The sequence below is a fragment of the Puma concolor genome, chromosome E1, assembly GCF_028749965.1.
Source record: "Puma concolor isolate L17-30 chromosome E1, mPumCon1.1.hap2, whole genome shotgun sequence".
NCBI classification, from domain to species: domain Eukaryota; kingdom Metazoa; phylum Chordata; class Mammalia; order Carnivora; family Felidae; genus Puma; species Puma concolor.
Genome location: NC_141680.1, coordinates 14,238,939 through 14,252,042, shown reverse-complemented (window position 1 = coordinate 14,252,042; position 13,104 = coordinate 14,238,939). Strand labels below are relative to the sequence as shown.

The following is a 13,104-nucleotide window of genomic DNA, read 5'->3' as shown; positions in this document are numbered from 1 at the left end:
ATCTGATAATTAAAGAGAGATGCCTACAGTCAGCTTCAGAATATCCATAAATACAACCATTTTCTCTTGGTCAGAGAACACAGCAAGAGGGTCAGGTCCTCTCTGTGGTAGAGGTGCACAAAAGCACCGGGAACCACAAAACTTGTGGTGCAAGTCAACCAGTTCAAGGAGTGGGAAATTAAAGGGTCCTTGAACTCTCTCAATTTGTGAATACCTCAAAAAACATGGATAGAATAATTTTTGACATATTAATCTTAGAAGGTTTTGTTTCCTCGCTCTTCACTTTCACTTCTTCCCATTCAATAGACAGTTAGCTCTATGCTCCTTGCCTCAGGATACAGACGTGGCAGGAAAGCAGAAATGGTTCACAAGTTTTCCTGGCTTTTATTTCCAAAAGCCTGAGCTCCAGAGTGAAGCCAGAATTTACCGGTAACGAAAAAAAATGTCTGGACTAGAACTGGGAGGTGAAGTGAAGCTTCCTCCCAGCAAACCAGAAAGAGATCTCCTTGAGCTGGGGGTGGGGGGTGCAGGCAGAGGAAGGGTGGGAGAATGATCAGTGGGTCACAAGAACAGAGATGGCAGACCTGGCAATGCCACCAGGAAGGCAGGAAGGTCAGATATAATCACTGATTCAGAGGAGAGAGAACTTTAAAAAAGTACCGTATGTAATTTGTTGCCAATAAATCTGATGATTTAAATGAAATGGTTAACTTCAGGGATGCCTGGGTGGCCCAGCTGGTTGGGCATCTGACTTCGGCTCAAGGTCATGATCTCGCAGCTCACGAGTTCAAGCCCCGCGTTGGGCTCTGTGCTGACAGCTTGGATTCTGCATCTCCCTCTCTCTCTGCCCCCACCCCCTACCTCACTCTGCTGTCTCTCTCTCTCTCTCTCAAAAATAAATAAACATTAAAAAGTTTTAAATAATAACTAACTTCGGAGAGGAAAAAACAAGTATATGACCAATATTTACCCAAGAAATGAGAGGTGACCAATGTGGGCTTCCCCTCTTGTTTCTGTGGATCCCTCAAAGCCAATGGGCTGGCATTCACTCCCCCCACCCCCAGCCAGGCAATTAGAGCCCCGGTCTTCTAAATAAGGAGTTATGAGCTCAAATATCACCAGGGCTGCTTAACAGGATGTAGCCTCCAGAACCGACCCACAGTGAGGGCCAGGACTGTGTCTACCTTGATCACTGTGAGATCAAGTTTTCTACTTGTAGATTTGATGGTAGTTGATGGTATCACCACATTTGTTTATTCTAGCAACTGCATGAAGGACACTAAAGTACCACAAATTCTTGTAGAACTTATGGTCCAAAAAGAGAAGTTGTAGAGACCACATTTTTTCAAGGTAGTGCAGTAAAATGACAAATTAATAACAAACATGTGATATACTTGGATATTAAGGCTCTACTAAATGATTTTTACATCAAAGAACAAAGTAACACTGCTCTGTTGAGAAGGAACACAGTACACACAGAGTCATCATGGAAAAAGAAAAATCTATGCCTCATTTTTACTAATAAACTAGGAAAAAATAAAGTATTAAGCTGAAAAGGATAGAAAAAAGAATGGCAAAAATTCAAATACAAAGGATTAAGAAATTTATAAACTTAAAAGCGTATATTAGCAAAATGGGAAACATAAAAGCAGTAAAATGATAAAATAATTTGAGAGCTTTGTTTTCGAAAGGTCAACAAAATAGACAAAACTGGCCAATTAAAAAATAAGTATAGAAGATTAGGAATAAAAAAAAGGATACAGTTACAGAGACAAATTTTTAAGTTTTCCTAAAATGTCTGAAATAAATGTGAAAATCTGGATGAGACATTTGCTAAACAAAAACAAATTGAAAAATTGGCTCAATAATAAATATACATGATATCCGAAGAGACCATTAAAATAAACAGTCAAGAAGTCGAAAAAATCAAAGACCAACAAATATGAAACAAACTGAAAAAAATAAGTATCTATAATAAATTTCTTTAAGCCAACAATAAGCATATAAAAAGATGTCCCACATTATTATTCAAATTAAGATCATAAGATACTACTATACACCCACTGGAATGACTAAAATGAAAAAATTGACAATATCAAATTTAGTGATTAATATTATCATATATCCCAGATAAGGATATAAAATAGTAAAACCACTTAGCAAACTGTTTGCAGTTCTTAAAGGTTAACATTCACTCACCCTATAGTCCAGAAAATTCATTCCTGAAATATCCCAAATAAATGAAAACAAATGTCCTCAAAAGCATGTTTAATAGAATTTTCCAAAGAAGCTCAAGTCATAAGAGCTAAAACTGAGAAACCCAGTGTCCAGGAGAATAGATAAAAAAAAAACTGTGGCATATTCATTTTAATGGTGTACTATATAGCAATGAAAAAGAATGAACTATAATGATTCAAACAACAGAATGGATAAATATCAAAAACATTACGTTGAATTAAAAAATCCAGACTCAAAAAAATGTGGGTTGATTCCATTCATACGAAGTTCATGAGCTAGCAAATCTAATCTATGATGATAGAAATAAGAATAGTGGTTACCTCTGGACATGCATGGGTACTAACTAGGAGAGGGCATAGGAAAACTTCTGGGATAATAGAAATGTTCTGTATCTAGATCAGTGCAGTGGTTACATGGGTGTAAAATTCAGCAAACTGTACACAGAGATTTGTGCACTACATGTAAATTATATTGCAATTTAAAAAAATCGTTGGGCCAGGAAGCTTTTTGGATTTTTCAAACTCTCAAGGAACGATAATCCCCAGGCTCTACATAAAGCATTCTAGAACCTAAAATTAAATAGAAAGCTACATAATTTACTGAAACAGAGGGGGGGAAAGACATGAAAATAGAATTATAGAACAATTCCACCTATAGAAATGGATATGAAAAAAAAATGAAAAAAAAAATTAAAAAGGGGCGCCTGGGTGGCGCAGTCGGTTGGGCGTCCGACTTCAGCCAGGTCACGATCTCGCGGTCCGTGAGTTCGAGCCCCGCATCGGGCTCTGGGCTGATGGCTCAGAGCCTGGAGCCTGTTTCCAATTCTGTGTCTCCCTCTCTCTCTGCCCCTCCCCCATTCATGCTCTGTCTCTCTCTGTCCCAAAAATAAATAAATGTTGAAAAAAAAAAAAAAAAGAAATGGATATGAAAAGCCTAAAACACTAATAATTCCAAATTTTCATATTTGAAAAAAAGCTAATATGTTTAATTAAAAAAATTAGTATTAATGAACCACAGCCAAAAGGCAATTGAAAAATATCAATACCAATTCCTGATCAAAGCTCAGAATAAAATAAGAGATTACTTCCTCAATATAATGTGCTAGGATCTGCCAAAGTTGGATTGTGTCCCCTCTCCAGATGTGAGCATACTTTCATTCTCTAGATCACAGTGAAGTGGAAATCATAGGACTCCATCAAGAGATTTAATCCTATCAAAAGATTTTGTTCTCCTTTAGTTCCCCATTAACTGTAATGCCAGGTCTCAACCACACTGCTCCCAGCAAGGCTTCTTCAACTGTTCAAATACTTTCAGGGCCTCGGAACTCAACAGTGGGTTGCTTGCCCTATGTTTACCATCAAGTTCTGCTGGCAACACTGGGTGACTGCTGGCATCGGCAGACTGTTCTCATATCTTCAACAGCTTTACTCGGAGCGGACCATGAGGACATCAAACACACTCTCATCTTGCCCTGTTCCAGACACTGATGGGACAATATAGGAAGCAAGTACTGTGTTATTTTTAAACCAAAGGGACTCTGAACAGATTTACAATCTCTGCATATTCTCCTACTTCATTGCAAATATGAAGCCTGTTTTTTTGTTTTTTGTTTTTTTTTTTTTTGTAGGACACTTAAAGACACCAGTGCCCTTGCTTAAGAAAAAATAGTTGGTCAGTTTTGACTAATTTAAGAAGAAACACAACCATTAAGTAGGGTGTCTCAGGACACACATAGGGCATTTTTCTGAGAATTTCCAAAAATACATAATAAAAAGATCTAACTTATCGAGAGTCAACATCACACATAATGGTAGAAATTTTAAATCCTCAAGACTCTGGAGGCAATCAGAATGAAGCATGGTGGTTAATCTAAAGCAGCACTGTCCACTGGCAATAAAATATATGCCACAAATGTGAGCATTTTAAATTTTATATTTTCAATATAATTTTAAATTTTCAATAAACACATTTAACTTTTCAGTAAACACATTTAAAGTGGCAATTTTAATTAAAAACAGAACTACCCTAAGACCCAGCAATTGCACTAAGAGGTATCTATCCAAGAGATACAGGTGTGCTATTTCGAAGGGGCACATGCACCCCAATTTATAGCAGTGCTATCAGCAATAGCCAAAGTATGGAAAGAGCCCAAATGTCCATTGATGGATGAATGCATAAAGAAGATAATGGAGTATTACTCGGCAATCAAAAAGAATGAAATCAAGGGGAGCCTGGGTGGCTCAGTCAGTTGAGCCTCCGACTTCAGCTCAGGTCATGATCTCATGGTTTGTGGGTTCGAGCCCCATATGGGGCTCTGTGCTGACAGCTCGGAGCTTGGGGCCTGCTTCAGATTCTGTGTCTCCCTCTTTCTCTCTGCCCCTCCCCTGGTCATGCTCTGTTTCTCTCTTTCTCTCTCTCTCTCTCTCTCTCTCTCAAAAATAAATAAACATTTAAAAAAAAAGAATGAAATCTTGCCATTTGCAACTATGTGGACGGAACTAGAAGGTATTATGCTAAGCGAAATTAGAGAAAGATAAATATCATATGACTTCACTCATTTGAGGACTTTAAGACACAGAACAGATCAACATAAGGGAAGGGAAGCAAAAATAATATAAAAATGGGGAGGGGAACAAAACATAAGAGATTCTTAAATAAAGAGAACAAACAGAGGGTTGCTGGAGGGGTTTTGGGAGGTGGGATGGGCCAAATGGGTAAGGGGCATTAAGGAATCTACTCCTGAAATCATTGTTGCACTATATGCTAACTAACTTGGATGTAAATTAAAAACAAATTAAAAAAAATAAAAATAAAATGACAATTTTAAATTTTCAATAAACAGGTTTTATTTTTATTTATTTTTAATTTTTTTAACATTTATTTATTTTTGAGAGAGAGAGAGAGAATGGGGGCAGGGGAGAGGCAGAGAGGGAGGACACAGAACCTGAAGCAGGCTCCAGGCTCTGAGCTGTGCAGAGCCTGATGTGGGGTTCAAACCCACAAACCGTGAGATCATGACCTGAGTCAAAGTTGGACACTCAACTGACTGAGCCACCCTGGCACCCCTCAATAAACACAATTTAAAAGGCAAAAAGCAGGGCGCCTGGGTGGCTTAGTTGGTTAAGCGTCTGACTTCAGTTCAAGTCATGATCTCATGATTCATGGGTTCGGGCCCTGACTTGGACTCTGTGCTGACAATTCGGAGCCTGGAGCCTGCTTCAGATTCTGTGTCTCCTGCCCCACCCCCTGCTCATGCTCTGCCTCTCTCTGTCTCTCAAAGCTAAATAAAACATTTAAAAAATTGTATGTAAAAAAATAAAAGAAAATAAAAAGGCAAAAAGAAACAGGTGAAGTTAATCTTTGTTACATATTTTATTAACGTCAAGATATCCAAGATACCATCATTTCAACACATAATCAATACCTGTACGCTAAAAACTCACACATCTATTTTCTTCGAAATCCAGTGTGGATTTTGTACACACAGCACATCTCAATTGGAACTAGCCACACTTAACTGCTCAATAGCAACATGTGGCTAGTGGTTACCAGATTGAACAATACAGATCTAAAGTATAGCTTCTCTATGGCATACTCTGCAGCCAATTACAACAAAATGTAAAAAACAAAACAAAACAAAAAAAGTGAGTAGGAGTGCTGGGAAATGGAAATGGAAAAACTTGGCATGCCAGAAGTTTTGAGAACTGGATCATATGAACCAGTGGGAATCAGACTGAGGAAAAGTTCATCAGAGTAACTGACTCTCCTGTAACACAAGCTATGGAGAGACCCGCCCAGAAAATAAATGGTCCATTTCTCCCAGAAGCACTAGAAAACGATCAAATTCGTAGAAGAAAAAATTAGATCACAGGGACATTGGGAGGGTGGAAGGGAGTGTAAACAACAAATTCTGAGGAATACAGATGGGTCCCGGATATTAAGATATGAAGCACTTAGGGGTGCCTGGGTGGCTCAGTCAGTTAAGCATCTGACTTCAGCTCAGGTCATGATCTCACAGTTCTCGAGTTCAAGCCCCGTGTCGGGCTCTGTGCTGACAGCTCGGAGCCTGGAGTCTGCTTCGGATTCTGTGTCTCCCTCTCTCTCTGCCCCTCCCCCACTCATTCTGTCTCTCTCTCTCTCTCTCTCTCTCTCTCTCAAAATAAATAAACATTTAAAAAAATTTAAAAAAAGACATGAAGCACTTGATCACAACCCAAACCTAGACATCATCCCAGGCATGCTAGCCTATTAAGTAACTGGGAGACTTTGCTGAGGCAGTCTCCTAATGAAGCCAATGGGGCCAGACACAGGGGGAGATAAAACTCTAGCAAAGGTCTGGTCACCACAGCAAGCACAGCAGTGAAGTCCCCTAATCTGAGCCTCCCCACAATGCTTTCTCCTTCACCTTCATGGGGTCTGTGCCCCTTGTGAGTCCCCCATTGAGGCTGAAGAAGATTGTAGCCAGGGAGCAGTTGGGACGTAAGCAGATCAAAGGGCCACCAGAACCCTGAGCACTCAGCTGTTCTCCTGAGCTTCCCCTCCACAAGCTTTACTTGGAAGAAGGCGTGTACAAAACCAAGTGGCAGCTCTACCCCCACCTACCTGTCAGCAGCCGCATCCTTCTCGCTGGTCTGCACCCAGCACCCCTACTCCAAAGGAAAACCCATTTGTTTGTCCGCCTACCCGGCTTACACACCCTCTCAGCCACCCACCTCAGTGGGTGTAGGGAAAGAGATGATGAGCCCAGACTGATCCGAGCCCGTGTTCCATACCCGTCTCAGCCTGGGGGCTGTTTAGAACCAGGGGTCTGCCCAAACTGCAGAATGACACGAAGGTCTGAGTTGCTTCAGATTAGAAGTCAATAGATGTTCTCTCATCATCTGCAGGTGCTAGACCCCAACACTGTAGTTCCTAACACTGGAACTACTGGAAAAATGGCTACCCCAACCCACGTGAAAAGCTTGTCTCTTTTCCCTTTTAAGACTTGATTGACTCAGGAGACATTAGTCAGGGAAGCAAGAGTTAGAAGAGAGTAAGAACGAAATGGACATTCTGGGGACAGCAGCTGACGTGGCTGAGGCTGGGAGGACCCCAGTGTGTGTTTACAGTATTTAAGTGGTGGGCCCTGGAGCCAGGCAGCATGGGGTCACCTTACTACCCCCATATACCTGCTTTGTGACCTTGGCCAAGAAGCTTAATCTCCCTTAGTCTGAATTCCCTAATCAGCTTAATAGAAACACAGCAGTACCTAATTTATCATGCCAAGGTAAGTTGAGACGAAGTGTGGTATTAGTAAGACCACTGTCATCATCAAGTTCTGTGATGAGGATGCAGTGTTTTCCCAAGTACCCCTGCCCTCATCTCCCTTTCACCCATGAGCCCAGCATGTTGGTACAGGTAGAGAAAAGGTAAAGGAGCACTGTGTTTAGAAGAAGCTACTGGCCCAGAAGGGACAAATATTTGGAACCCAATAGTGAGGATTTCCTCTCAAGTTATGAGTTGAATCTATCCCTAGCTAAAGATATTAATATTAGGATAACTCTGTGGAGGGTGAGGAAAGCCAGCTTCATGGAGAGGCGTTCCCCAAATGGTCTCTTATACCCTGTTTACCTCAGTCCCAAGCAAGATATTTAGGAACCAACAGAAGTCAGACTCCATCATTACAGGCTAGTAACCTTGGCAAACTGCTGAACTTTTGCAACCTTACACTCCATCATCAGTGAATCTTACACACCTTACAGAACTGTGGGTTTGGAATGACTGGCACTTGCAAAGGATAAAGGACTCCACAAACATACGATTTATTTTTTCCCATTAACAACAGCTCTGGTGATTCCCAGTTGCATTTGGAGACGGGAATCACTGTTGAGAGAGGAAAACAATGAAGCTGACGACTTCTAAATCATCCTGCAAGAACTGCACTACAGAATTATGGAATCTTAACATCTGTTGCACGGGATTTTAAAGTAACTACCTCTTCTGAACTCCCTCCCAGCTTACCCAGCTTCTCTGAGTGTGGCTCCAGAACCTGCTTCCTGTTTGTTACTTCTCCATCATGCATGTTAGGCTGGAGTCTCTGCCATTGTCTCCTGACTCTCTTCTATAATGGCCTGACTCCTGGGATCCCCGGGTCCCAAAGAAACTTATTAGTATCAAACCGTGCTTGCCCCACCCTTGCGTCTGCATTTTTCTAAACCCTGAGACAGAACTCTGGGTTCACTCTAAGTCTGATCTTCTCAGGAAAGTTTTCCCCAACCATTAAAGCCCACACTAATATCTCCCTTCTCTATCTTTTGCAAGATCTGGCCTTCTACAATAGTTATCAGAGTCAAATACTGTGGCATCTGGCCACCGCTATTAGATGTTGTCCAATGACCGCTTCCATATATACCAACCTTCTCTTCTCAGGTGGGCTTTAAACTCCATGATAGCAAGCATTGTGTTGACCCACCCAGGAAATACTTAATCTATTACATCATTAATGCATTCCTTCTAAAAATATTTACTGGGTAACTACCATGTGCAAGGCTCTGAGCCACGTATTTCTCTTTGCCTGCCCTCAAAGTGCTTATAGTCTAGCCGGCAGACATGCAACTAAACAAGCTCCTACCAAGCATTACAAATGTCCTCACAGGGGAAATAAAAGATGTGATAAGAGTGCATATCAAGGACACCTTTATCTGTTAGGTCAGAGGAGACATGTTTCATTTTGTTTTGTTTTGTATTTTAAGGAAATTCAAGCGAATCTGAGGAGTTTTCCAGAAAAAGAAAATAAAAGGTATCTAGAGAGGAAATAGTATATGGAAAAACTCAGGTGAGAGAACCTGGAGCTTTTTAAAAATAAAGGAAGTTCAGTGTGGCTGAGGTATAGTGCATGCTCTGGGAGGAGGGTAGAAGATGGGGGTCATTGGGAAGGAGGAAGGCGAGTGGTACAGTCTGGTGATTCCTCAAAAAAGTTAAGCGTACAATTGCCATATGATCCAGCAATTCCACCCCTTGTGTTTACCAAAAACAAACAAATAAGCAGAAGTTATAAAAAAAAATACTTGTGTATGAATGTTCATAGCAGCACTATTCACAATAGACCCAATGTGGAAACTGCTATCATCTGGTGACTGGATAAAGAGAATGTGATATATCCATACAATGGAATAGTATTCAGCAATAAAGTACTGATACATACACAATATGGATAAACCTTGAAAACATTATGCCAATTAAAAGAAGCCAATCACAAAAGCCACATATTATATGATTCTATTTATATGAAATATCAAGACTAGGCAAATCTATAGAGACATAAATGGATTGGTGTTTTCTAGGGAAAAATGGGTAGTGATTGTTAATGGGATTTGGGGGGGCGGGTGATGAAAACGTTCTGAAATTAATTAGGATGATGGTTGCACAATTCTGTGAATACATAAAAAATAGTTAATTGTATATTTTAAATGGGTGAATGGTATAGTATGTGAATTGTATGTTAACAAATCTAATAAAAACCAAGTCTTTTTCATTGGGAAATTTGTATGTAGATTGTATTAAATATATGTATATTAATGTTAAATTTCTTAAGTGTGATAATGTAACTATATATGAAAATGTTCTTGTTTCTAGGAGATCCTGAATGCGGAATATAGTGGATATGTGTTTTGATGTCTGAAAATTATCTCAAATATGTCAGCCATTTTATTTATTTTTTAAGTTTTTATTTTAATTCCAGTTAGTTAACATACAGTGTTATAGTAGCTTCAGGTGCACAACATAGTGATTCAACACAGATCAGTCATTTTAAAAAGAAGAAGGAAGGAAAGGAAAAGGGAAGAGAGACAGGGCCTAAAGGTGCCGTGACGAGAGAATTACAAAGCAGGGGGCTAAGACTCCCCAGGAACCGAAGCACCGGTCCCCTGGCTCGAGCGTATTTTTGCAATTTGTCTGATAACAGTGAGCACATACAACATGGTGTTTGGCATCTGGACAGGTCACGCACCTGCAGTGTATTCCATACTGGGTCAGGAGTATGTCTGGCACCAGACAAAACATTCTTATCCCTGGCTTGGTGCCCATATGATGTCCTCCTGGAGGGGATGAGCAGTCCCCGTGGCTTTCCACCTGGGAATGAAACTGCTTTCAGTTCCTTGCTGCTCTGTCCTTTTCCTTCAGGACATTCTTACGGTGCCCCCGGCTTCTTGTTTTCCAACAGAAAAGAAAAAAGAGAGGTGGGGGGAGGGAGTGAGGAAGAGAGAGTTTGATATTGGATGTAAATATGAACAAATGAAATATGAACAGATTTGAGCAATGGATGGAGTATAAGAAAAACAAACTAATTTGAAATTAAGCCTGGAGCTTTTGTTTTGAATGTCACAGGTGTAATGACATAGGATTTCATCTTTAAAATCTCTATCCCTGCATCTTGTTATAAAAATAGAAATTTAAAAAAATAAAATAGAAATTCAATCATTTATAAATTTATCAATTATGTTTATTCTTTTTATTATGAATCAGCAGTTATTTAGTAAAATTGTAACACAACATGTGTTTTTACCATGCTTTAGGACACAAGATGAGGTTGAGACTTGGAACAAGTATATATGGTAGACTAACTATATATGTGTGTTTTTCAATGTTTATTCATTTATTTTTGAGAGAGAGAAAGCACACACAGCAGGGGAGGGGCACAGAGGGAGAGAGGATGAAAGAGAATTCCAAGCAGTCTCCAGGCCATCAGCACAGAGCCTGACCAAGGGTTCATGAACTGTGAGATCATGACCTGAGCTGAAACCAAGAGTCAGCCACTCAACCAACCAAGCCACCCAGGCCTCCCCTAGGCAGGTTGTTTGTTTGCTTTTTAAAGAAAAATCAAGATCTGAAACAAACTTGACAGATATTTGAAAATGCGTAATGTTGGCACAGAGTTGGTCACTGTATTATCCTTTATAATTTTCAATATAATTGAATATTTTCATACTCATACTGTTTGTTCTTTATTAATTTTCTGTTAATATTTTTTATTTATTAAGTTTTTCTTTTAATTCCAGTAGAGTTAACATACAGTGTTATATTAGTTTCAGGTATATAATATAATGATTCAACAATTTCATACATCACCCAGTGCACATCATGACAAGTACACTCCTTAATCCCCATCACCTATTTCCCCCATCCCTCTGTTCACCATCAGTTTATTCTCTATAGTTAAGAGACTGAATAATATTCCATTGTGTTTATACACCGCATCTTCTTTACCCATTCATCTATCAATGGACACTTAGGTTGCCTCCATATCTTGGCTCTTGTAAATAATGCTGCTTTAAACAAAGGTACGTGTGTATCCCTTTGAATTAGTGTTTTGTATTTTGGGGGTAAATACCCAGTACTGCAATTACTGGATCATAGAATACTTCTATTTTTATCTTTTTGAGGAACACTGATCTTGTTTTCCAGAGTGGCTGTACCAGTTTGCATTCCCACTAACAGTGCACAAATGTGGGGGCACTGGGTGGCTCCGTCGGTTAAGTGTCCGACTTTCGGCTCAGGTCATGATCTCACAGTTTGTGGGTTTGAGCCCCATGTCAGGCTCTGTGCTGACAGCTCGGAGCCTAGAGCCTGCTTCAGATTCTGTGTCTCCCTCTCTCTCTTCCCTCCCCAGGTCATGCTCTCTCTGTCTGTCAAAAATAAATAAACATTAAAAAATTAAAAAAAAAAAAAGTGCACAAATGTGCCTCTTTCTCCACACCCTCACCAACTCTTGTTGTTTCTTGTGTTTCTGATTTTAGCCATTCTTACAGGTGTGAGGTGATATCTCATTGTAGTTTCAATTTGCATTTCCCTCATGATGAGTGATGTTGAGCATCTTTGCATGTGTCTGTTAGCCACCTGTACGTCTTCTTTGGAGAAATGTCTGTTCACATCTTCTGCCCATTTTTTAACTGGATTATTTGCATTTTTGTTTTATGGGGATTTTTTGGATCATCTGTTTCTTGGGTGTTGAGTTGTATCAACTTTTTTTTTTTTAATTTTTTTTTCAACGTTTTTTATTTATTTTTGGGACAGAGAGAGACAGAGCATGAACGGGGGAGGGGCAGAGAGAGAGGGAGACACAGAATTGGAAACAGGCTCCAGGCTCCGAGCCATCAGCCCAGAGCCCGACGCGGGGCTCGAACTCACGGACCGCGAGATCGTGACCTGGCTGAAGTCGGACGCTTAACCGACTGCGCCACCCAGGCGCCCCTGTATCAACTCTTTATATATTTTGGATACTAACCCTCTGTCAGGTATGTCACTTGCAAATATCTTCCCCCATTTACTTTTGTTGATTGTTTCCTTCACTGTGCAGAAGCTTTTATTTTAAAGTAGTCCCAATAGTTTATTTTTTATTTTATTATCCTAGCCTCAGGAGGCATATTGCAGAAAAACATTGCTATGGCAGATGTCAGAGAAATTACTGCCCATGCTCTCTTCTAGGATTTTTATGGATTCAGGTCTCACATTGAGATCTTTAATTGATGTTGAATTTATTTTTGGGCATGATGTATGAAAGTGGTCCAGTTTCATTCTTTTGCATATTGCCATCCAGTTTTCCCAATACCATTTGTGGGAAAAGACTGTATGTATTTTTCCCATTGTATATTATTTCCTCTTTTATTGAAGATTAATTGACTATATAATTGTGGGTTTATTTATAGGTTTTCTGTTCTATTCCATTGACTTGACTACCTATTTTTGTGCTAATACTATATACTGTTTTGATCACTACAGCTTTGTAATATAACTCGAAATCTAGAATTGTGATGCCTCCAGTTTTATTTTCCTTTTTCAAGATTGCTTTGGTTATTTGAGGTATTCAGTTTATTTTATTCTTATATTACT

The 13,104-nt window shown here is 39.7% G+C and overlaps 1 protein-coding gene across 1 annotated transcript in view; it reads right to left on the bottom strand.

Moving 5' to 3' along the window:
• Nucleotides 1–3,355: 3,355 nt before the first annotated feature.
• Nucleotides 3,356–13,104, bottom strand: part of SPATA22 (spermatogenesis associated 22) — a 62,719-nt gene continuing 52,970 nt past the window's right edge. Inside the window, exon 8 of the mRNA XM_086686308.1 lies at nucleotides 3,356–3,721. Coding sequence (XP_086542434.1) covers nucleotides 3,596–3,721 — 126 coding nt within the window. The 3' untranslated portion in view covers nucleotides 3,356–3,595. The remainder of the gene's footprint in view (nucleotides 3,722–13,104) is intronic.